Consider the following 23,289-nt stretch of genomic DNA (forward strand, 5'->3'; position numbering starts at 1 on the left):
TTTTCTGCGTAACTTGAACTTGCAGGTCACCTCTGAACAGGGTACCCCGTCCCCATCCCCAGCCCTCGTAACCCTCTCCCCACCTCTTCCTCCTCCCTGCCCACCTCTCGCCTTGCGGTTTGCCCAGGGTCTGCAACCCGGTGGGCACGCTTGGAGCCGAGGCATGAGTGAGTGTGTGTGTGTGTGTGTGTGTGTGTGTGTGTGCACGCGCGCGCGCGGTGTGTGTGTGTGCACGCGCGCGCGCGTAGGTGTGTGTGGGGCAGATGAAGTCTTCTCTCCCCCTCTCCTCCCACCGTGGGGACATCTCCTCCCCTCCTGCAGGGAGCACAGGAAGGAGACTGCAGGTGTTTCTGATCTCCCCTCACTGCCTTGGGGACCTGGTGGTAGAGCCATCTGGCTTGGGGTGTGCACGGCCCCTTCCAGCCCCCATTTTGGCGGCCGGTTGGCTTCATCTCGTGTGCCTACTTTTGTCTCCAGGTACTGGCTGCCTGGCCTATTGTGGAGGGGGGGCATGAGGCCCCTGCAGGCTCAGTGGGGAAGCGTGTGGTCTCCCTGTCATGTCGGCCTCAGCCCAAGGAGGGAGGAAAGCAGCGAGTGCCATGTATTTGCAGCCTTGTGTTCATTTCCATAGGACCTGGACCTGACAGAGTTCCCAAGACAGACCCTAGAAATCCTCTGCCTGAGTCCCCCATCTGGACCCTAACTGGAGTCACATGCTGGGTGGGGCCTGGGAGGGTTCCTGAAACCTGGAACCTACTAAGTCCTGACCCCCGCCCTCTCTACTCCCTCTTCCTGGGCAGACACCTGCCCCTTGTGCTCTGGTCCCTGCACTGTGCTCCCCTCTCCCCTCCTCCCACCAGGGTCCCGTGCTGAGTGGGAGGGTGAGGGGAGCCTCGTGAAGGTGTGGAGTTGGGGGGCAGAAGTGAGTTCCTCCAAGATCCAAACCAAAGCCCAATGTTGGAGGGCATCATGGGGAGGGACCAGGAGCAAGGGATTAGAAATGGGAGGAAGGGGACTTCCCTGGCGGGCCAGTGGTTAAGACTCCACGCTTCCAACGCAGGGGGTGTGGGTTCTATCCCTGGTCGGGGAACTAAGATACCACGTGCCGCGTGGTGTGGCCATAAAAAAAAAAGAAAGAAATGGGGAGAAGACAGAGATGGGAGAAAGAGAAGAAGGAGGTGCAGAGACAGGGAGAGAAGGAGGGAGGGAGACCGAGCGATGGGGGATGGGGTGGATTTAGAGGGTACAGAAGTGGAGAAAGTGGCGTGATGGATAGAGAACTTGGAGGTGGGAGGGGAGATGGCCAGAGACGAGGAAGAAACAGGGATGGGAAGGAGGCAAAGGGAGAGGTGAGCTGTTGGAGAAAGGAAGGGGAAGGAGAGGAGGATAGAGGGGACAGGACTCGGAGGAATGGGGAGTAGCTGCTGCGTGCCCACTGTGCGAGGGGAGAGCCTACCACCCACGGGGGCCACGGACTCCTGTGGGCTGCTGGTGGGAAGGTTAGGACCTACCTCCTCAGAGGCAGAGGCGGGGCCCAGGCAGCCATGTCCCACCCCATTGGGGTAGAGGCACCACATCAAGGGAACCGTCTAGGTGATTGCTGAGCAGGTTAGCGCCACTGGAGTGGGTTAGTGGTAGAGAAAGGGAGGGTGGTTCCCCTTGGGGTGGTTGGACAGTGATTCCCTGTTACCATCCACCCAGCCAGCTGCTGTGGGGCAGTGGGAGACGCACCCAGGAGCTTGGGGTTGGGAGGGGAGTGTTGGTGGGGCTGAAGGAACACCAGGGTGCCTTAGGGGAGGGAAAGAGGCTGGAGTGGGTACCACACCAAAGCCCTGTCCCTGAAGCTTTAGCCGAGGTGGGAGCAGAGCAGGAAACACGTTCCAACCAGAGACCCCAGGTGAGGCTGAAATGTCGCTAAGCCGGGGCCCAGGTGGCTCTCCGGGGCCAGGAAGCCACCACAGCAAGGATGTCTGTAGTTTGCTCTCACCCACGTCTGGCAACTTGGCTTAAGCCTTCGGGAGGAGGCTGAAGCAGAGATGGTCCGTTCCCAGATCGATCTCTTGGTCCCTGAAAGACGCTGAGCTTTGAGTGGCCCACTGAGGCACTCCTCCCCCAGCTGTGCCTGGACCAGAGGGCTCTGGCACCATCTGGTCTCCTTTGCCTGGTGTGGGACTATCTCAGGAGAGGCCAAGGCAGCTCCAACCTAGTGGGGGTTCAGAGCACTGCTTGTTCAAGTCCTTCCGGGTCTTGGGAGGTGTGAACTTTCCTCTCTGGGGACCAGTACCCATGGAGGAAAACACCATGGGTAGGATCAAGATCTTTTTCAGGCCTGCTATAGCCAAGAAGTTGAGAGCTTTTAGACAAGGCTGTAGGGAAGAATTCTTTGGCCACCCTTTGAAGTTCCTACTTGGGCACAGGGGAGTCACCCTTCTCCAGCTTCCAGTGTGAACTGAGAAAGGGAAACCCTCCCTCTGGAGAAGCTGGTAACCTTCCCAAAACGAGAAACTTCCGCAGGCCCCTGCCTGGCTCAGGGCTAGCCTTCGGGTGGGACTGGAGTTTCCTGAGAAGGGAACAAGGGAGCCACAGTCCTTCCCTGAGCTCTGATCAGCAGAGGGCCTATGCTGTGTGTCATTAGGATAGCTTGGTGGTATCTACACCCCATTAGTAAGTTCCGTCTGAACGTGTCCTCACTGTTCATTGTCCAACTTGGTAACATTGATTTCGGTCCTGACCCCTTCTGCTGCTGCTGGGTTTGAGCTTCAGTGCAGGTGGAATGACATTCAAATAAAGAAACACTTTATATCACCCATGCTAGCTTCTCCTTCTCTGAGTTGGCCCCCAGGGGATTAAGAGGGGCGAGATTCAACCTGACCCTTTGTACCAGCCGTGGCTGCGTATTAACAGACCTTATGTGGAGGTAGCCAGACCATGACTGACATGGGACCCAGCACCACTTTCAATCCTGGCTTTCATCCTCAAGGACACCTCATGGCCTGAAGTGGCTGCTTGGACTCGTCACTTTGATCCACATTTCACTTTAAAGAGACTTCTGGAGACCCCATAGGACTGAGTCACACTGCACACCTAACTGAAATGTAATCTGTTAACAAACAAAATTGTTGTTGTTTCCAAGGAGGAAGGAGAGAATAGCTGGCAGTCTCTGCCAGCTCCTGATTGCATGGGCTTGAAAACAAGGCGCTACTTCTGCCTGTGTGGCCTTGGGCAAGTCCTTTCACTTCTCTCTAAAGTAAGGAACAAATGAGGGAATGCCTGTGAACTGCTTCGCAGTGTCCTGCACATAGTAACATGCCCCATGTGGCAGCTACGTTGATTATAATTTTTGCACTTGGGAATTGAATCTTCATTCAACACATTTTGAGCACATAGTATCGGCTAAGAACTTAGAGAACAAAATCAGAGTCTCTGTCTTAAGGGTCTGATTGGGGAGATGAAATCTGCCTGGTGCAGGGTACTGTGGGTACTGCAGGTAGGGATACCTTGCATGACTTTAGGTGGGGTGGGTAGAGCAGGGGATGGACAATTTTAACTGTAGGATGAACAGGAGGTAAGCAGGCAGGCAGGGGCGAGGAGAGCCATTCATGAAAGACAGCGCAGCTTGGGGAAAAAGGCTGAGATGAGAAACCGAAATGAACCTGTGAAGAAATAAGAGCAGTTTAGTAACGCTGAATTGTAAAGTGTGAGGTAGGGAGGGTCAGAGATTAATCTGGAGAGATCAGCAGAGGCCAGATGATGACTAAGCTCTGAGGCTATGTACAGCAGTTCAGACCTAAGAGCAATGGGGAAGGATTTTAAGCAGGAAAAGGACACAATTAGATATACATTTCAGAAAGATCACTCTGGTTGTAGTGTTAGGGGGTTGAGTTAGATGGAGACAATTTTAAGAAAAAGGAAAGCAGAAGTCTGGCCTGAAGCAAGGTGGTGGCAGTGGTTTTGAGAGAGGTAAGGAACTCAATATTTAGGAAATAGAAATTACACTTAGTAACTGACTGACTGTGGGGATAAGGGATACAGTGGCATCAAGGAGGAGAGTTAAATTTTCTGCTTGGGGGGAAAAGAAAAATTTGCCAGTGTAGCAGGGGAGCAAGATAATCCGTTTAATTTGAGACATGCATGTGGGACATCCTGGTGGACTGTCCAGTAGTCCAGTTGACTTACGTAGATTTGGGTGCGCAAGGGAAAGATTTGGGCCAGAAACACAAACACGTGCAGCTAATGGGTGACATATGAAGTACAGATGAGCTTGTTCAGGGTGACTGTGTAGTGTGAAAAAAAGCATGGGGCTGCAAAATGCTGGAGAACAACAACATATAAAGGTCAGAGGAATGGATGTCCAGAAGGAGAGTCAGAGCTATGACGAGAACCATGAGAATGTGGTGTTAGCGAAACCAAGGATTTAGAATTCAAGGGGAAGATCAACTGGTCAGATGGAGCAGAGAGATCCAGAATTAGGGACTTAAAAATGTGTCTACTAGATTTGGGAACAAGGAAGCTACTGCTGGATTTGGTAAAACCATGTTCAGAGTGAGGTTAGAGCCAAAATGAGGTCTGTTCAGGAAGAGAATGGGAGGTGACTGAGTGCGGACCACCTTCTGGAGAAGCGTGTCTAAGAAGGGGAAATAAGTGACTTGAACTCTTTCAGGAAATATTAAGTATAGTGAACAAGCAGTGGACAAAGATCAGCATGTAACCTAGAGGAGGCTATGGAATCTCTTTTTCTTTAAACATGGAAGAGTTCTGAATGTCTGTAGGTCATGGCCGTTAAGAGTTTAAAGATAAAGAGAGGATGACTAATGGAAGAGGCGAGGAAGCCTCTTTTTTGGGGTAAAGTACAAGGTTTAGGGAGCTCTTGCCTGATGGCATCCAATTCTTCAGTGAAGCAGGGGGCAACACTGTCTACTGAAAGAGAAGGGAATGAGCAAGGAGTTTGAGAAGAATTATGAAAGTTGGGAACAGTTGCTAAAGGGGCTGTCCAAGGATACAAAAGGATCAGGAAAAGGACTGATGGGTGACTATGAATTTGTGGTGACACCAACGGATGGGAGGGCAGGCACAGAAGGTAGACTATAGACTGAAAGGTAGGTGCAAGGTAAGCCGAGTCAGAGAGCCACCAACAGATCTAGGCTGGGTATGGGAAAAGGAGAGCCTGCAATGGGGCAAACTGACGGAGGAAATGGAGAAATCAAGGCACTAAAGTTTACGTGAAAAAGCTGGAAGGTTAGGAGATTGTAGCTAATTAGAAAGTTGGGTATTTGACCTGAATATTCTGAGTAATTCTTATAAAAGACTTTGAGGTGTGAGGCAACCTGGTTAGGATGTCCACCCAAATGGTGAGGATAATGGCAGAAATTGGGGTGCAGAAGACAAGCCAAGTTGCCCCCAAAATCAAAGAATCAGACAGGTTGGACGGTTAAGATGACAGCAGGAAGAGGGCTGAAAGCGCAGTAACCAATGCGTGAGCAGCAGAGGAAGCAGGGATTTTTAATCTGAGGGACAAGATATATTTTGTCTGGAAACATTTAGGGAGAGCCTCCACGCAACAGGATGTGAGAGAAGGAGCAGCCTCCACGCCAGAGGCTGCAAAGGAGGTGGCGTCCTAAGGAGAGAACCATATTCAGTCAAGGCCAACAGACAATAATATGGAGGAGGTAGGGGTTTGTCCATCAAAGAAAAAAGCACTGTAGAAAAGTTGGGAGAGAAGGATGGTACTCTGTAAAAGTAGAGAGCGCTGGGAAGCCAGAGGACATGGAGAACTGTCATTTTGGGAGGTGACTAAGGAGCGTGAAATTGGTAGAACTCACCAGACTCCAAGTTTCCAACAGAGCTCTAGTTTGAAAACCCTTTCAAGCCCACTGAGGCAGCGCAGAAGGACTGGTGACACCACCTGCCGGCACCATACAGACCTGGAGGTTCTGGAAAGCTCAGTTAGGTGCCGAAATTCAACCTGAGTGGGTTGGAGGCTTCTTCAGATTCATTTAGTCATTCAACAAAATATGTGTCAAATGCCTGTTCTGCTCAGGTACTGCCAAGCTCTAGAAATACACAGATAAGTCAGACAGAGGCCCTGGGCTCAAATGACATTAGGCCACTTAGTAGCAGGGCTGTTTGCCTGTTTATTGTGGCTATGTAAGGTTTTGTTCTTTGTTTTGTTAGACATATTGCAGCATAAGACAAATGTACAGGCAGATGACCTATTAAACGTAACCTCACCATAACCAAAGAAAATCTTGCTGACCGCCCAGAAGCCTTTCCAGTGCCCCCCAAACACTACCCCGCTTCCTTCCCTCCTAAGAGTAACCACCGCCTGGATTTTTATTGTAATCACTTTCCAACTTCTATCATTTTTTTCATCCAAGTGAGCATCTTTAAACAAAATAGTTTAGTTTTGACTATTCTTTGGATATGTCTTTACCCACTTTGTTTCTTTTCATCCCTCCTTGCAATTTGTTGAAGAAACTGGACCATTTGTTAGGTAGTGCTCCACAGCTGGGATTTTGCTGGCTCCATTCTTGTGGTTTAGCTGAACAAGTTCCCTCTGTTCTCTGTATTTCCAGCAAATTGGATCTAGATGCTTATTCACATTCAAGTGTATGTTTGAACATTTTAATGACTGTTTCATAGTTGTTGTTGTTTTTTTATCAAGAGATACATAGTATCGAATTGCTTTTGTGTAATTACGGGTTGAACAATAGTGATGCTCCAAATCTATCATTCTCTTATTTGTGGGAAAGCTTCTATAAAGGGAAACATCCTCATTTTCGATCTAGCCAGCTAGTGGTACAACTTGTATAGGAAAGGCAAGAATAATGCTGGAGTATTTCCCTTTATTTTCTAGTTTTCAAAAATAGAGTTGGTTCCCTAACATCCTCCCAAGATGAACAATTATTATGTTTTGGTACCATTATGAACTCATGGATTTAAACATACTTGATTCCGTTACATTTATCATAATTAATGCTTAAAATGTTGTTGTTGGTTAGCAGAAGCCTCTTTAAATCGGTGTGTCTTTTTTTTTTAAATATTTACTTATTTGGCTGCGCCGGGGTCTTAGTTGTGGCACGTGGGATCTTTAGTTGCAGCATGCAGACTCAGTTGCGGCATGTGGACTCTTAGTTGGTTCTCAAGGACATTGGATTCATTTGCTTTCTCTCACATTAAAGTCCTCATATATAAGACCACAAATATAGCTAAAACCGTATTATTTTCTGCTTATTTCTTTGTAGTTGCACGGTATTTACATTGCCTAGGTCACATGAACCAGCTGACACTGGCTGACCAGTCTCACCTTATATTCCTCATTCATTCTTAGTTCTACACGTAGCTAACTGCATATAATTAACTCACCACCAGACTTTCTGTTGCTTTTTTTTTTTTTTTTTTGCGGTATGCGGTCCTCTCACTGTTGTGGCCTCTCCCGTTGCGGAGCACAGGCTCCGGCCGCGCAGGCTCAGCGGCCACGGCTTACGGGCCCAGCCGCTTCACCACATGTGGGATCTTCCCGGACTGGGGCCCGAACCCATGTCCCCTGCATCGGCAGGCGGACCCCCAACCACTGTGCCACCAGGGAAGCCCTCTGTTGCTGTTTCTTAAGACAGTTTGGTCATCCAAATCAGCTCAGTTTCTAACATATTCCTAAGAAGGAATTAACAGGAATAAAGTTCCCCAGGTTCTGGCATGAGGATGACAGTTTGCTGCTACTACATAGTTGGTAAGAAACTTTTGTTTCAGTCTCTTTGAGTATCTTAAATATATTATTCCATTCTCTTTTGCCATAAAGTGTGGCTGTCAAAAAACCTGACAGAGGGACTTCCCTGGTGGTGCAGTGGTTAAGAATCCGTCTGCCAATGCAGGGGACACGAGTTTGATCCCTGGTCTGGGAAGATCCCACATGCCGCAGAGCAACTAAGCCCGTGCACCACAACTACCGAGCCTGCGCTCTAGAGCCCATGCGCCACAACTACTGAGCCCACGTGCCTAAAGCCCGTGCTCCGCAACGAGAAGCCACTCCAATGAGAAGCCCGTGCACCGCAACAAAGAGTAGCCCCCGCTCCCTGCAACTAGAGAAAGCCCGTGCACAGCAACGAAGACCCAATGCAGCCATAAAACAAAACAAAACAAAAAACAAAACCTGACAGAGCTTAATTTTCCTTCCATTATAAATAACTTTTTAGGCCTAGATATCCAAGATTTTTTTTCTTTTCTTTAAACTCCAACAATTTTAGAATGTCTTGATATTGGGTTTGAATTCTTGGTTGAATTTACAAGGTATGCATTACGTTCTTTCAGTCTGTAGTTTGAAATATTTCAGGAAAAGTTTTCTCGAATTGTAACTTTTGGTATTCTGTTCTCTTGCTTTTTTTTGCTCTTTGGAAACACCTACTGACACATGTTGTCTTTTTTTGCCCGTCTTCGATATTTGCCACTTAAAAAAAGACTTTTTTTTAAAAAAATTTATTTTATTTTTGGCTGCGTTGAGTCTTTGTTGCTGCGTGCGGGCTTTCTCTAGTTGCAGTGAGCGAGGGCTACTCTTTGTTGTGGTGCACAGGCTTCTTTCTCATTGCGGTGGCTTCTCTAGTTGTGGAGCACAGGCTCTAGGCGCGTGGGCTTCAGTAGCTGTGGCACACGGGCTTAGGTGCTCCGCGGCATGTGGGATCTTCCCGGAGCAGGGCTTGAGCTCGTGTCCCCTGCACTGACAGGTGGATTCTTAACCACTGCGCCACCAGGGAAGTCCCTCAAGTCTTACTTAAAAAAAAATTGAGATATAATTGACATATAACATTAGTTTCCTGTATAAAACATATACACATATTGTGAAACGATCACCACAATGTCTAATCAACATCCATCATCACGCTGTTACAAAAATTGTTTTCTTGTGATGAGAACTTTTAAGATCTACTCCTTTAGCAACTTGCAAATACAGTATTATTTTTTAATTTATTTATTTTATTTATTTTTGGCTGCATTGGGTCTTCATTGCTGCACGCAGGCTCTCTAGTTGCGGTGAGCAGGGGCTACTCTTTGTTGTGGTGCGCGGGCTTCTCATTGTGGTGGCTTCTCTTGTTCGGAGCACGGGCTCTAGGTGTGTGGGCTTCAGTAGTTGTGGTTCGCAGTCTCCAGAGCGCAGGCTCAGTAGTTGTGGCACACCAGCTTAGTTGCTCCGTGGCATGTGGGATCTTCCCAGACCAGAACTCGAATCCGTGTCCCCTGCACTGGCAGGCTGATTCATTTAAAAAAAAATTATTTGGCTGCATTGGGTCTTCGCTGCTGAAGGCTTCCTCTAGTTGCGTCGAGTGGGGGCTACTGTTTGTTGCAGTGTGCGGGCTTCAGTAATCGTGGCATACAGGCTCAGTAGTTGTGGCTCTTGGGCTCTAGAACGCAGGATCAGTAGTTGTGGCACACGGGCTTACTTTCTCCATGGCATGTGGGATCTTCCCAGACCAGGGCTTGAACCTGTGTCCCCTGCAGTGGCAGGCAGATTCTTAACCACTGCACCACCAGGGAAGTCCTGTGAAGAGTGTTTAAGGTCTGTGTCTAGATACATTTTTTGCACGTGGATGTCCAATTGTTCCAGCCCCATTTATTGAAGACTATCTTTTCCCCACTGTATTGCCCTTGCTTGTTTGTCAAGTATCAGTTGACTGTAATTGTGTGGGTTTGTTTCCGGGTGCTCTATCAACCTATTTGTCTATTCTTATTCCAATACCATGCTATTTTGATTACTATAGCTTTATAGTAAGTCTCAAAGGCCGGCTGACTTCATTCCTCCCTTTTAACACTGTGTTGGCTATTCTGGGTCTTTTTCCTCTGCCTATAAACTTTAGAATAATTTTGTTGATATCCAAAAAACAACCTGCTGGGATTTTTTTTTTTTTTTTTTTTTTTTGGCTGTGTTGGTTCTTTGTTGCTGCACGGGCTTTCTCTGGTTGTGGTGGACAGGCTTCTCACTGCGGTGGCTTCTTGTTGCAGAGCACGGGCTCTAGGTGTGCGGGCTTCAGTAGTTGTGGCACGTGTGCTCAGTAGTTGTAGGGCTCTAGAGCGCAGGCTCAGTAGTTGTGGCACACGGGCTTAGTTGCTCTGCAGCATGTGGGATATTCCCGGACCAGGGCTCAAACCTGTGTCCCCTGCATTGGCAGGCATGTTCTTAACCACTGCACCACCAGCGAGGCCCTATCTGCTGGAATTCTGATTGGGATTACGAATCTAAAGGTCAAGTTGAGATCAGACATCCTGACATTGAGTCTTCCCATTCATGGCCATGGAGTATCTGTTTATTTAGTTCTTTGATTTCTTTCATCAAGAATTCTGTAGTTTTACCCATATAGGTCTTCTAGATATTTTGTTAGATTTATACCTATTTCATTTTTTCGGTTCTAATGTAAATGTTATTGTTTAAACTTTCAAATTCCAGTTGTTTGTATATAAGGAAGCAACTGACATTTGTATCATTAACCTTATACCTTGCACCCTTGCTATAACTGCTTATTAGTTGCATCTTTTTATTGTGGGGGAGGGTCAATTCTTTTGGATTTTCTGTAAGACAATTCTGTCCTCCTCTGTGAACAGTCATTTCTGTTTCCCCAATCCACATACCTGTTATTTCCTTTTCCTGTCCTACTCCATTAGCATGCTTTCATCTGTGGGGATATTACTCTGCTCCTTTCTTGTAACTGTATGGAATTTGACTATGGTACTTTCTGTTACCCGTTTTTATGGGTAAATAAAGGGAGGCATGATTTTTTTCTAGTTGCAAGGTTCTACCGCACATTTTTGTGTGTAAAATATTAAAATATGGACTGTGCAAACAATAGCAGTTGACATTCAGCAGAACAATTTTTCACAAATTTATTTATTTATATTATTTTTGGCTGTGTTGGGTCTTCATTGCTGTGTGTGGGCTTTCTCTAGCTGCAGCGAGCGGGGGCTACTCTTCGTTGTGGTGCATAGGCTTCCCACTGCGGTGGCTTTTCTTGTTGTGGAACATGGGCTCTAGGCGAGCAGGCTTCAGTAGTTGTGGCATGTGGGCTCAGTAGTTATGGCTCCTGGGCTCTGGAGCACAGGCTCAGTAGTTACGGCACACGAGCTTAGTTGCTCTGTGGCATGTGGGATCTTCCCGGACCAGGGCTTGAACCCATGTCCCCTGTGCTGGCAGGCTGATTCTTAACCACTGCGCCACCAGGGAAGCCCCAGCAGAACAATCTATGACCAACTGTTTCTCTCGGGAGTTAAAGAACAAGGTAAGTTATTTAACACTTTTATGGACAACCCTAGTTTCACTCACTCAAAATACTTTAATGTGATCCTCCACCTCTCCTGCTCAATTTGGATTCTATCAGGAGTTTCTTTTCAGTGTGGAGCTCTGTCCTGGGAGCTTTGCTGTTTAGAACTATCTTGGGCCCAGACTGCTCCAGCCCCTTCAGACTTACCCAAGCACCTTTGCACGCACTGCAAATCCCTTCTAGTTTGACTGTTGTTCTCAAATTGGCTCGCTGAACTTCCAAGTGAGTGCTCGTTTGGAGTTCTGAGACCCATCAGACACACCATTGCTTCCTCTGGAACAGAACGTGATACCATGAAGGTCTTGTGGCTATTGGTGTTTTGAGGCTCTGGGGGATGTGTAATTTTCCTATAAAGTTGCCCAAGGTTTTGTATCTCAGAGTAAGTTTTGAGTGTAGGAGCAGGGAAAAGTTATAGGGGAACACCATCTCCTTCAATACCTAAGCTTTTTCTCCAAGCTGTTTCCTTTATTCATCTTCAGCACAAGAACCTTTCTGTCTCTGAGCCTTATAGCAGGTTATGAAGGCTGTGCTGATGAATTGATCATCAGTGTAGTTTCAAAGTAAATGGCCTACTCCATTTGGACAATAGTGCATTTTTTTCTTCAGGGTGACCTTTAGTAAACAGAGAACCATGCACCATCAAAATGATGCCTGAAGGCTAAAAAGCCCAGACTGCTTTTTTTTTTTTTTTTTTTTTGCGGTAGGCGGGCCTCTCACTGCTGTGGCCTCTCCCCTTGCAGAGCACAGGCTCCGGATGCGCAGGCTCAGCAGCCATGGCTCACGGGCCCAGCCGCTCCGCGGCATGTGGGATCTTCCCAGACCGGGGCACGAACCCGTGTCCCCTGCATCGGCAGGCGGACTCTCAACCACTGCGCCACCAGGGAAGCCCTAGACTGCTTTTTAAGGCAAGAACTGGTAATGATATACTTTTCCTGCTAGTTAAGTGATTTCTAGTCAGTTTCAAAGCATCTCTAGCTATCTCTTTTTGTTTCCTGGGTAAACTGCAAAATTTTCAAGACTGTCAGTTGGAGCCTGCCATTTAGAAGAGAGAAATCTTGGACACATTATATCCTCTGAAACTAATAAAAACTTATAGAATGGGAATAATATACCTACCTTAACACATTCTAAGGATGAATGAGACAACCAATGACATAAATGGAAGAGCCTGGTTAACTGTGAAGTTGTATACAAGGTGCACTTGCTTATTTCTTTAATACAGTTCAGCTTCTAATATTTATATCACATCGAAAGTAACGTACCTAGTAATAGAGAAGGAGGCTGTCTTATCTTCATATTCCCAGCACCTTACATATAGCCTAGCACTCAGTAGCTGTTTAGTAATGCATTATAGCCTGATCTTAATCATAAAATGGTGAAGGAAGATCAGTCTGTATTCCTGACCCCATTATGGACAAAACACCACCAAGAGCACAGTCTCCTGAATGTGGGTCCATCTTTGCTCTCTTCAAGTAAGGACAGCGTTAGGAAAACCAGGCAAGCCAAGGTCACAGAACTGGACAAAGAAGTTCTCAACTTATGATTATTATGGTTAAGAATTTTATTATCAAAATTATTACATCTCTTGTGAAAGTTCAAATGTTACAGCAAGGTGTAAACACTCCACTTGAGAAAGAAGTGATACTTCTTCCCTTCCAAGAGTCCCCCCCCCCCGCCCCCACCCCCCCCCCAGAGGTCTGGTCTTGACAGCACCCTGCCCACACAGAGTGGCTGGGGTCTCTGCACGTGCCAGGCAGGGTGAGGGCCGCCTGCCCGCTGGCCTCTCCCCTCGGTTAACAGCCAAGGGGAGAATGCAAACCCCAGCCCAAATGGAGAGACATTTACATACGTTTTATATAATATACAAAGAAACCAGCATCCCAGGCAACATGATTTCCACTCCCAACGCTCTCCCAGACTGATGGGTTTGTGGGGGAAACAAAAAGAAAAGTATTCTGCTGAAGTCTCAGCATTAAAAAAAATCTCCCCTCATTTGAGCAAACACCTGATTTCAATTTTGAAAAAGTGAAATTTTGTAACAGTCACACACAAAGAGAGAAGACTGTGCATATGATAGTTGTAGGAGAGGGTAGAAAGAAAGGGGATGTAAGAGGCTGAGGGGAAAAAGGAGAAAACAAACTGGAGGGAAGGAAGGAGGGAGACTCACAGTATTATCTTGTCCAAAAGAAAGAAGGTCCACTGCAGCACCAGGGATTACACCTGTCAGATATCTGCTACCCCTACCATGGTTATAACTGAATACAAAATTAGATAAATAAAAACACGCCGGATATTACAGTAAACAAGTGAAAGAAATAAGCTGGCAACCGTATGGAATTTAAAAAGATTGTGTACCCCACCTGGCTGGCTCCAGGGCTCCTGCAGGGGTGTACAACAGGCACAATGCACTGATGGGGAGAAGCCAGTCTGCTCTCATCTCTCATCCAGAACAGTGTTATTAGGTATGTGGGTGGCTTTAGAACACTCTCACCTGGGCCACTCTCAAATAAGCATCTCCCAAAGAAACGTGGGACATGCCACACACAATCACAGTCCTGTCGGTGCCATTCCACAAACTTATCTTTCCACTCTTACCCTGCAGTCACGAGTGCACGCTCCCCAATCATGGAGGCAGTCCTACTCAGGGGATCGTCAACTCCTGATTAATTGGGAGTAGAAAAAATAAAATTCAAAGAATTCCCAAACCACCTGGGACCCTTCCTAATCAAATTTATTGCCAAAAGCTGATAAGTAGCAATGCAATTGGCCCATCTCAGTTATATCTCTTTTCTTTGCCTACTTACTTCATAGACTACTGAGCTAGCTGTGAAATAGCCTGGGGATGGGGAGTGGGATGGTACCAGCTGGGGGCTCAGACAATCTACTAGGACAATCTGCTCCTGAATAATCAAGAGTTGACCATGAGCACTTCCTCAGAGATCCAGGCACCCCTCAGTCAGAGCACACTCCAAGCTTCACTATCCCTGCCTCTTTCTTGGTGTTTCTAAGACAAAGGTAAGGAATATTCTTGGGTGGACACATCTTGGCCAGATAACTGCTTTTGGAATGGTTTTCTTATATACCTACCTTTTTTCTTAAGTGCATAAAACCCTAACACTACTCAGATGGCTTGGGGCTTTGAGATTGGCTCTTTTCACCGTTTTTTCCTTTGAAAACTTTTTTTTTGATTTAAAAAGATGTCCTCACTGCACAAGTGACTACAGGATACAGGCAAGGATGGGAGACGGAGGCTTCAACACAACTCATTGCACTTAGAACCATTACTAACCGAAACACCATTTGCTTGTCAACAATGTACCCTTAACAGCAGGGAGAAACTTCTTTATAGTCTCTGCTTCAGACAAGATTTACATCTTTCTCCAAGGCCAGAGCCAGTCACGACCACAAGTCTTGTTTCTTGTTGACCAGACCCAATCCTCTGGCACCTTGTACCCCCTCCCCCAGCAATATGCTCGGCCTAGGTTCCAGAGGCAGCTGGAAGGAAGCAGCTATGGGCTCATTCAAGTTCTGTTTGCCCAAATCCAGAAGCCCTAGGAAAGTCCTGTCTGAGTCTTGACCCCCGACCCCTGCAGTGGCTGGAGCCGGTACTGGTGCACACCCCCACTCCCTCGATGTGGGTAGTGCTGTGAATTGGAAACCGCAGATACCCTGGAGGCCTGGTAGGCAGCTGACTGCCCAGCACTGGGCAGACTGATAGTCCGGAAGTCTGATGGCAATGACGACCTAGAGTTCTGAGGAAAGGAGGTGGAACTCAGAGTTCCTGTGCTGGACTGGGAAACCGAGTCTGAGGTCGGCGAGTCTGAGGGGCCCTGCGGGGTAGGGCTAGCAGCACTAGAAGGGCAGCTCCTCCTTGGAAGACTGCTGCCGGTGCTGTTTCCAGAATGTGGCTGGCTGCTATAATACCCTGGTGTCCCCGTAAATGGGGCCAACGAGTCTGTGGATACAGGGTGGGCAGGGCTGGAATAGGACGTGGAAGAGAGGGAGGATTCTGAAGAACCATGAGAAGGGGGGTTCCCAGGTCTCAGTGCAGTAGTTCGATAACTGTATCCCGGAGACTGGGTGGGATGTCCTCTAAAGGGGGAGGAACTCTGTTGAAGGAGGCTTTGTGATTCTGTCCGTGGACTATCACACTGCAGGAGCTAGAAAGAGTTGGGAGGAAAAGCATAAGGAGGTGAAAAAGTCCCTATTAAGCCATTTAGGCTTGTGAATATTTAAAATATCCTACTTCTCCTTCATCTTCTTAAACATTTGTTCTTTTTAGGATACCAAGGACAGTAAAATAGCTGTCTTTGGTCACTTAATTTTTCTGGCATGATTTATTACCTGAAGGTGAGCAGGTGATGACTTATTTCCAAAGCTGCTGAAACTATATGCAAAGACGGCATCTCAACTGCAAAGGATGGCCAGGATCACAAAACATTTGGAACCCAGAACACATTCTTATGCCCAGAGCACCTTCTTGTCTCACCTGGTAGCTGTATCTGGAAGGGCTGTAAACGGCTGCTCCTTTAGAGAGTGCTGAGCTCAGTGTCTCTGGGCCTTCACCATCTGCAGGGTCTGGAAGGTAATACAAAATCAACTTATTTTCTTAGAATAAGTGTGAGAGATCCATTGTTCATTCAAGTCACCAATGCCAGCACCAACCCATGCCGCTCTCCTTCTGACAAATCAGGTGAGTGCAGCATGCCAGAAGGGCAAAAGGAGTGGTTAATTATGGGGTGTTTTAAATGCCTGATCTGATTTCTGTCTCCTTTTTTCTCTTCATCCTTCATCAAGGTGATTCCCAGGGCTTTGGAGAGATGAGTTACATAAAGGTATCCTTTGGGAAAAAAGAGCAGACAAAGAGCAAGCAATGCTAGATCTTAAGAATGCTGTAGCCCAAAAGAGTGAAAGCAAGACTGAGCTGGAACTCTGCATACAGGGGAGCCCAACTGCATAAGAAATGGACTCACCTCAGCCCAGCATTTGGTGTGCATTGTGTAGAGCCTGGCTCGTGTCCCTGTACCTGGTTGGCAGAAGGCCATAGGCTCACCTGAGTCTTTTTCTGTGATGTTACTCTCCCACGTGGGAGAAGGCTCTCCTTTTTGGGCCACCCTCACACTGCTTCGGAGGACCTTGGGGATGCTCCCTCCTTCTCGGAGTCGTTCTACTGATGTGGGAACCATCCTGTGAAGGCAATAGGGTGTGTAGGTTTATGCCACAGGACTTCAGAGATAAGAGTCTGGAACAAACAAAGCTCTGACAAAAAACTGTACAACGTATTCTCTTAGAACACCCTCTAAACATTATTTTCTTCAGGACCAATTTAAAACAAGGTATTTTCTCTGCCTCAAACTATGTCAGGCACTTAAGAATAAACACTTTTAAAGAAAAAAGCAATTAAGGAAAAGGGGGATTTGAAGCTGTCTACTTCTTTTAACCTCCATCTTGAAATGCTAACTTTCTGTTCTGTGAACTCATGTGACTGGCACGTGGTAGCAGTTTAATGTTTCACAGATGAATGAACATTACTCCCTTGAGCCATGTCTCTCCTTTCTCAGACCTCATGTCTTCAGTTCAAGATCCCTAAAATGCCTCATTCTTTATTTCACTCATCTGATACTCTCAGTACCTGACTTTAGTATTATTTATTTGCGGTGTCCACTAAACCAGACAAATCCTTTCAGAACGTGTCACATCTCTCTGTATATGCTAGCTGTGTGAAACTGAGATATCTGTTGTTAATTTAAGGGGAACTGAGCTCAAATCCTGACTTACCTTTCACACGAAATGAGAAAACAGAAGAGGCAGTGTTAGTGCCCAGCGAAAAAAATAACTCCACTGTGTCCACAGCTATATGCCATCCAACATGTTGTTTTGCAGGCTCGGTGGCAATTCTTTGCTTCTGTAGGGCTGGTGGATTGTGGCTGATACTATTAAATCAGCTGAATAGGGTAGACAGCACTGTTGGCTGGCTTTCGCAGATAAGTGTTTCCATACATCTTAGGTAAAGAGCCTAGATGTTTACTTCCCTCCTGAATTTAATCATTAAAGCATCAAACATAAACTTACCACCTACTGCTGATACTCTCTTGAGGTCTGCAGTGAGATGAAGTGCCTCTGGAATCTGATGGGCTTACAGCCTCCAAATGAGACATAGAGGAATGAGATGGGGAGAACTTTTTGTGAGGGGAAGATGGGGTTCGGGCTGAGGATCCCTGCACACCATGGGCACCAGTGTCAGAAAGTGAGTTACTGCTGCCTTGCCCAGCTCCTGCAGACTTGCTTTTGCTCTGTGTAGAGTCACCTCCCCCACCAGCAGAATTTTCCTTGGCTTCTTGTTTCCGTTTGCGGTACTCCAGCAGGGATACCTAGGAAGGAAAAAAGAAACAGGACCCTAGCTAGACATCATTAGTGGATCACTAGCAATGGGGAAAGAAGATGGAACCCTAGTAAACTGTTAGCAAGCCATGCAAACAAAGCAGGCACCAACAGGTGACTTTTTCCAAGTGTGAGAGAGACCTGAGCACAGCTACTTATTTAAATCAGTCAGAAACTGGTAAGGAAAAGAGAATACACTAGGAGATGGCGTTTTTGAAAAATGGCATATTCACCAGTGGACCTCCACCTTTATTCTGCCTTCAGGAAAACCTGTGAGACTACAGTCCCCTTCAACAAAAGTGTGCTATCAGAGCTATTGGTAACAACGGTAGCACCTAGAAAAGGGAAGGTGAAGAGCTGGGAGTCCGTGTAGTTTGAAAAAGTCCCCTAGGTGATTCTGATAGCTCTTCCTCACTCCCCAGAAATCCCTAGAGTTAGCTGTTTAAAAACAGAACAAAAGAAAACACACACACACACACACACACAAAGAAAAAGCCAATGCTTCAGTGTTTTTAAGTGTGCTCCATTTTTCAAGATATACCCAGGGATTTATTACTGTTACTGTTTTACACAGAGAGAAACTAGTGTAAAAGGAGAAAGGAGAAGATTTCCTGTTTATACTTTAGCAAGCCAGCTCTAGAAAGCCTGTACTTGGAAGCTTCTCCTCAATCTGCCATTCCTCCGCCTTATTCTTTCCTGACTGCCACAACAAGCCCCTCTTCCCTGCCCTGCCAAGTACACCTCCTCTCTGCTGTTACAGCACACTGTGCTTACACTGCCTGTCGACCTATTACAATGTCTTGTATGCTTGTAAGCTGTCATGTTCTACAAGGGCAAAGACCAAGTTTATTTGGCTTCTTATCTTTAACATACAGTGCAGAACTCGGTTGACAGCAGGTGCTCAACAATATTTCTGAAATAACAGATCATGATTTCACTTTTGCACTTTTGCACATAATAAATGGAACCAGAAACCCAAAGACTGTTTCCACTTTTGTTCCTGCTAGTCAGTGCTGTTGATGCAACAGTATTCTAAACCCAGTGCTATTTTTTTTTTTTTGGGCTGCACCTCGCAGCATGTGGTCAGTAGTTCCCTGACCAGGGTTCGATCCGTAGTGAAAGCACGGTGTCCTAACCACCGGACCGCCAGGGAATTTTCCCCGCAATGCTATTTTATTACAAATTATCTGCCAGTGTTTCCTCCTTCTTTTATCCACTTAGGGCTCTCATTTTTCTGTTCAAATGTAAAATATAACAAAAACACAAAGTAAGACAATTTTGTGTATGCATTTTCTATACACAGTCATGGAAAGGGGTTAATAATAAATTCTGGTAACGTATTTCACTGTAATGCAAAGACAAAAAGCCACTAGGCTACATTTGAACAAGAGGACCACAGACATTTTGCAATTATGTGAGACTGTCACACACACACAACATTAAACACCTCTAGCTCTGACCAGTAAATGGAAGTTGCTGTGACAACTCGAAATACTCCTATGCATTTCCAAATGCCCCTAGTTGAAAACCACTGACATAAAAAAGCACACTTCTGGCTCTGTAATTTATAGATCAGGCATCGCCTGCAAGTCAAGCCCCAAACCAGATCTCTGCGACCTGGCTCTGCCCACCTCTGTATTCTCCTCCTGACTATCCCCACTATTCACCTGCCACCACAGCAACATTCAACTACAACCACATCACATCCCTGCTGCCCACTCAGTGGAGTGTCACAGTTAACTTGTTCTGCTCTCTCTTCTGTAAGACCTTCACCCCCTCAGTTCGTTGGCTGATTGATTCCTACTTCCTGTTTTGAGATCAGCCAAATCAGTGAACTGTCACCTTGCACTCTACCACCCCTCAAACTTGGCTATGAACCTCTTGTTTGTTCTCAAGTACCCTCCACATATCCGACTTGGTCAGGTTTCCTGTTAAGTTGTTCTCATCACAACTGAACAACTCCTTTCTCATCATTAATACAATTATCTGCTAAACTCAGTCTGACTTGCTATAAGCTCCATTAGGGCAGAACCTAGGAGGCAATATAGCATGGTGGCAATAAGAGCATGCAATCTGGAATCAGACAGACCTGGGTAGTGTCCTGGCTCTTCCATATACTAGCTGTGTGACCACGGGCAAGTTACTCAACTTGCCTTAGTTTCATCATCTACAGAATGGGAAATTACCCATCTTACAGGATTATTGTGAGGTTAAATGCATAAGAAGAGCTTAACAGTGCCTAGAACATGAGAAGTACTATATAAAACATGTAAGTAGCATTATTCTTTTTCACTGCTTTATCCTTTGAATTGCCTAGCCACGTGTATGGCACATACATGGTAGGCATTTGAATTTGCTTAACATTTACAACACTCATCAAATTATATTAAAACAGTCTTTCACTAGACATGCCAAGAGACCGTCTTACTTATCTTCATTTTCCTCACACTGAGCACAGTGCTGAAAACACAGTGGTAATTCAGTAAATACCTGTTGACTTATTCAGTTAAAGTTCTTCAAAGCGGCCTATAAAATGGGAAACACTTACCTTTTTCCTCTGTGGGGGGTTCTGGGGGGCAGATGGGACTCCTTCACAAGCCCTTTCGCCACCAGGTGACATGGATCCACGAGAGAGGTCTTTCATAAAACCATGCTCATATCTGCTGGGAAACCCTTCTGCAGGGGAACAATAGCCCCCATCCAAATGTAAAGGCTTCCTATCCCCTACTAGGGGAGACCCTCGATACAATCCATCTGCTCGAGGCATAGCGTTCAATGGGGAGTAGGCATACATCAAGTTAAACTCTGTCCGAAATGTCTGGTCCGAGTTTCTCACAAGGGTCTGATGTCCATCTCCACTCCTGCTTGTCAAGCCAGTCTCAGAGGTGGGTCCGACAGAGGGATGAGGAGCCAGGTCAGAATGACCCGAGCTGATCAGGGAAGGTCTGTCAGCACAGCTGTTAGTGTTGGAGTCAAGGTAGCCTACTTTTGTCAAGTCCAGGTCTTTTCGGTGACAAAGCTGAAAGAATAAAAATCAACGGAGACATGGGGTAGAGGAGAAAGGAAAAAGTCAAAGGGCAGAAAAGAAGGGAAGTGAGGGGGCACAGGTGAATAAGAATAGGTAAGAGGGACGAAAGTAGAAGAGAGAAAGCCATTAACATCTGTAAAAGTCCCATGTAATACCAGTGTATACATGCCAGATTACCAAAGAATCCTGGCCTTCCCCAAATTGTTTTAAAGTCTTTCTGGAGGAGAATACTGGGAAAGTCAGAATTAGATAACTGGCCAAATGTGACTATTTTGCCTGCTTAGCCTTTCATCAGGTTTGCTGAGTCACCTTGCACTACATTCAGGGACTGGCAGTATAATTAGGGATTTACCTGAGCCCCATGGAGCCACAGAGGTGAGAATAGTGTCTTAAGATAACTGGCTTCTGGTGTTATTCATTTCTAAACTAATATTGATGGAAGGTGGGAGGAGGGAAAAAGGTGAAAGAAAGTAGAAAGTAGACGAAAATTCAAGTATTTAAGTTACTGGTTCAGGGAAGAAGAATGGTATTAGTTAACGACATCAACCAACCAGTTCTTCACTCACTTTCACTATTAAGTATGTATTTCTCATAAAACTTTCTGGCCACTCAATTCTTCTTTTTGCATCCTCTAACGTATGTTAACATACCACAAGGCCACTAATGCTCATCACTGCAGAGCATCTGAAATGCTGAAATGTATCAAAAATAAACCCATCTACCTGGTCATCATTACCTCCTAACATCAAGATTTTCTGCCACTATGTCAGCTATAGCTAACTCTCTAGAAAGAATAGTACCAGAAACCCAGATGACACACCATGTCAGCCTCCAAATTATGCTATCTTAGAATCTTTAGCAACTGAGGGAGAGCTTTACATTCCTTACAAAATAGAGTAAAAAACACCCAGAAGATCTCTAGTACACTAGAATACAATCTTCTTCAGTTTCACATTGATCTATAAAATCCTACTGATTCAGAATTTGGTCACCTGTCACTGAGTTTAGCACTAACTTTTTACTGGAAGGGTGTGGGGTTAACAGTTTAGTTAATTTCTGAAAGGTTATGAGAGACTGTAACTTTCTCTTTAAGAGGAAAAAGGCTCCATGTGGATTCATGGAGTTAATCATTACTACGTTTGTCCAAATCTTTTAACAGTTAAGAAACTCTAGCACTAAAATCTGAATTTAACATCTCCATAGCAGTAGGATTTGATATTCTAAGAGGTACCATTTGTACAGCAACCATTTCCCAACCACTGCAGAATGGAGCCCTGAGTCACAGAAGCCATGGGCTGACTTAAGCTGAGAGGCATGACTCTCCCTTTCTAAAGAAGCTGCTTAATCTATCAACCAAAGCTCAAAACATCCAGTTAAACAGCTGTCAGATTAACCCGGGAATAAGGCATAAATCACTGCCTAACTTTTCCAATATAAGCTGCTCCTTTATCAGCCCAAGATAATAAAGATCAAAAAACAGCTCCTACCAACTGTTGATATAACCTTCCTTGTTTAACAAACACACTGTAAGACTTTCTTTAACAAGGTTCCCACCACATCTTCAGCTCCTTTAAACTTGATTTCTAGATTCTATTCTTTAAGAAAACTCTTCAGCCATACCCTTCCCCCCACCCCCCCAAAAACAACAAAAACAAACCCATCTCACACACACACACACACACACACACACACACACACACACACACACACACACACTCACACAACTACTTCATTTTCCTCCATCTACATTGAGAGTTCTGAGTAACCACAGGCACACATGGGAAGATTCATTCAACTTACAGTGACCAATCGGCCACCCTCCAGCCCATCACCCCATTCACTCAGATCCCCCAGCCCTCCCCACACAGGCAGGAGCACACTCATGCACACTCACTCTCAGCCTCCAAGTGTGATTGAGATGGTGTGATAACTACCTCGGGTGACAGGGACTCGGGCCTATTCGCAGGGGAACTCTCAGGGGAGGATATGTTCTAGAGGAGGGAAAAGCATCTTGTTATTCATCTACTCAAAGAAGCAAAACAAAACAAACAAAAAATAAAGCAAAAAAAAGCAAGCATAGATGGTTAGCCACAAATTTTGGGGGGTGGGGGTGGGGCAGGGAGAAGGGTAAGAAGGCACAAGGGAAATGTTCAAATGCAGAATTCATCTCGATGGACAGAATGACTTGTTAAAATGCTTCCTGGCGTCTTTGAAAGCATTTAAGGATAAACTGGTTATGTATCATGCTGTAAGTAAACATCTCAAGCAGATACCAAGAGTTAAATTGGTAAGATTTTACACTATTACAGTAAATGTCTTTCTATGTTAGATGAGATTTCCTACAGTACTTGTTATTGAGGGGCACCCTACCACTCATTCCTCCTGCTTAGGGGCACCTTTTCTCTTCACCCCACACCCTCTTCTGAATGTCACATTTCCTCAATTCTCCTGTGTGACTCAGGCCTGCCACCATTACCCAGGGAAACTGCTTAGCATGTTGGGGGCTGAAAGGGCTAGGGAAATGGCCAGTTCCTCTTGAATGACCGTTGCAGAAGTTATGATTGATGGATTCTCTAGCTCATA

At 45.9% G+C, this 23,289-nt stretch overlaps 1 protein-coding gene across 17 annotated transcripts in view; it reads right to left on the minus strand.

Annotated features, from left to right (window-relative positions):
- Window positions 1–12,991: 12,991 nt before the first annotated feature.
- The window catches only part of SETD5 (SET domain containing 5), an 83,764-nt gene continuing 73,466 nt past the window's right edge, over window positions 12,992–23,289 (minus strand). For 12 of the 17 annotated variants that reach the window (XM_081245026.1, XM_081245029.1, XM_081245016.1 and 9 more), the window contains 6 exons: window positions 22,641–22,697; window positions 20,227–20,697; window positions 17,370–17,668; window positions 16,351–16,484; window positions 15,787–15,875; window positions 12,992–15,457 (listed from right to left, as the gene is read on the minus strand). In XM_081245026.1, the coding sequence (XP_081101152.1) occupies window positions 14,849–15,457; window positions 15,787–15,875; window positions 16,351–16,484; window positions 17,370–17,668; window positions 20,227–20,697; window positions 22,641–22,697 (1,659 nt within the window). In that variant the 3' untranslated portion in view covers window positions 12,992–14,848. The remainder of the gene's footprint in view (window positions 15,458–15,786; window positions 15,876–16,350; window positions 16,485–17,369; window positions 17,669–20,226; window positions 20,698–22,640; window positions 22,698–23,289) is intronic. The other 5 variants (XM_081245015.1, XM_081245020.1, XM_081245019.1 and 2 more) reach the window with 1 other exon arrangement.

Source organism: Mesoplodon bidens (assembly GCF_964165515.1).
Source record: "Mesoplodon bidens genome assembly, chromosome: 10".
Taxonomy (NCBI): domain Eukaryota; kingdom Metazoa; phylum Chordata; class Mammalia; order Artiodactyla; family Ziphiidae; genus Mesoplodon; species Mesoplodon bidens.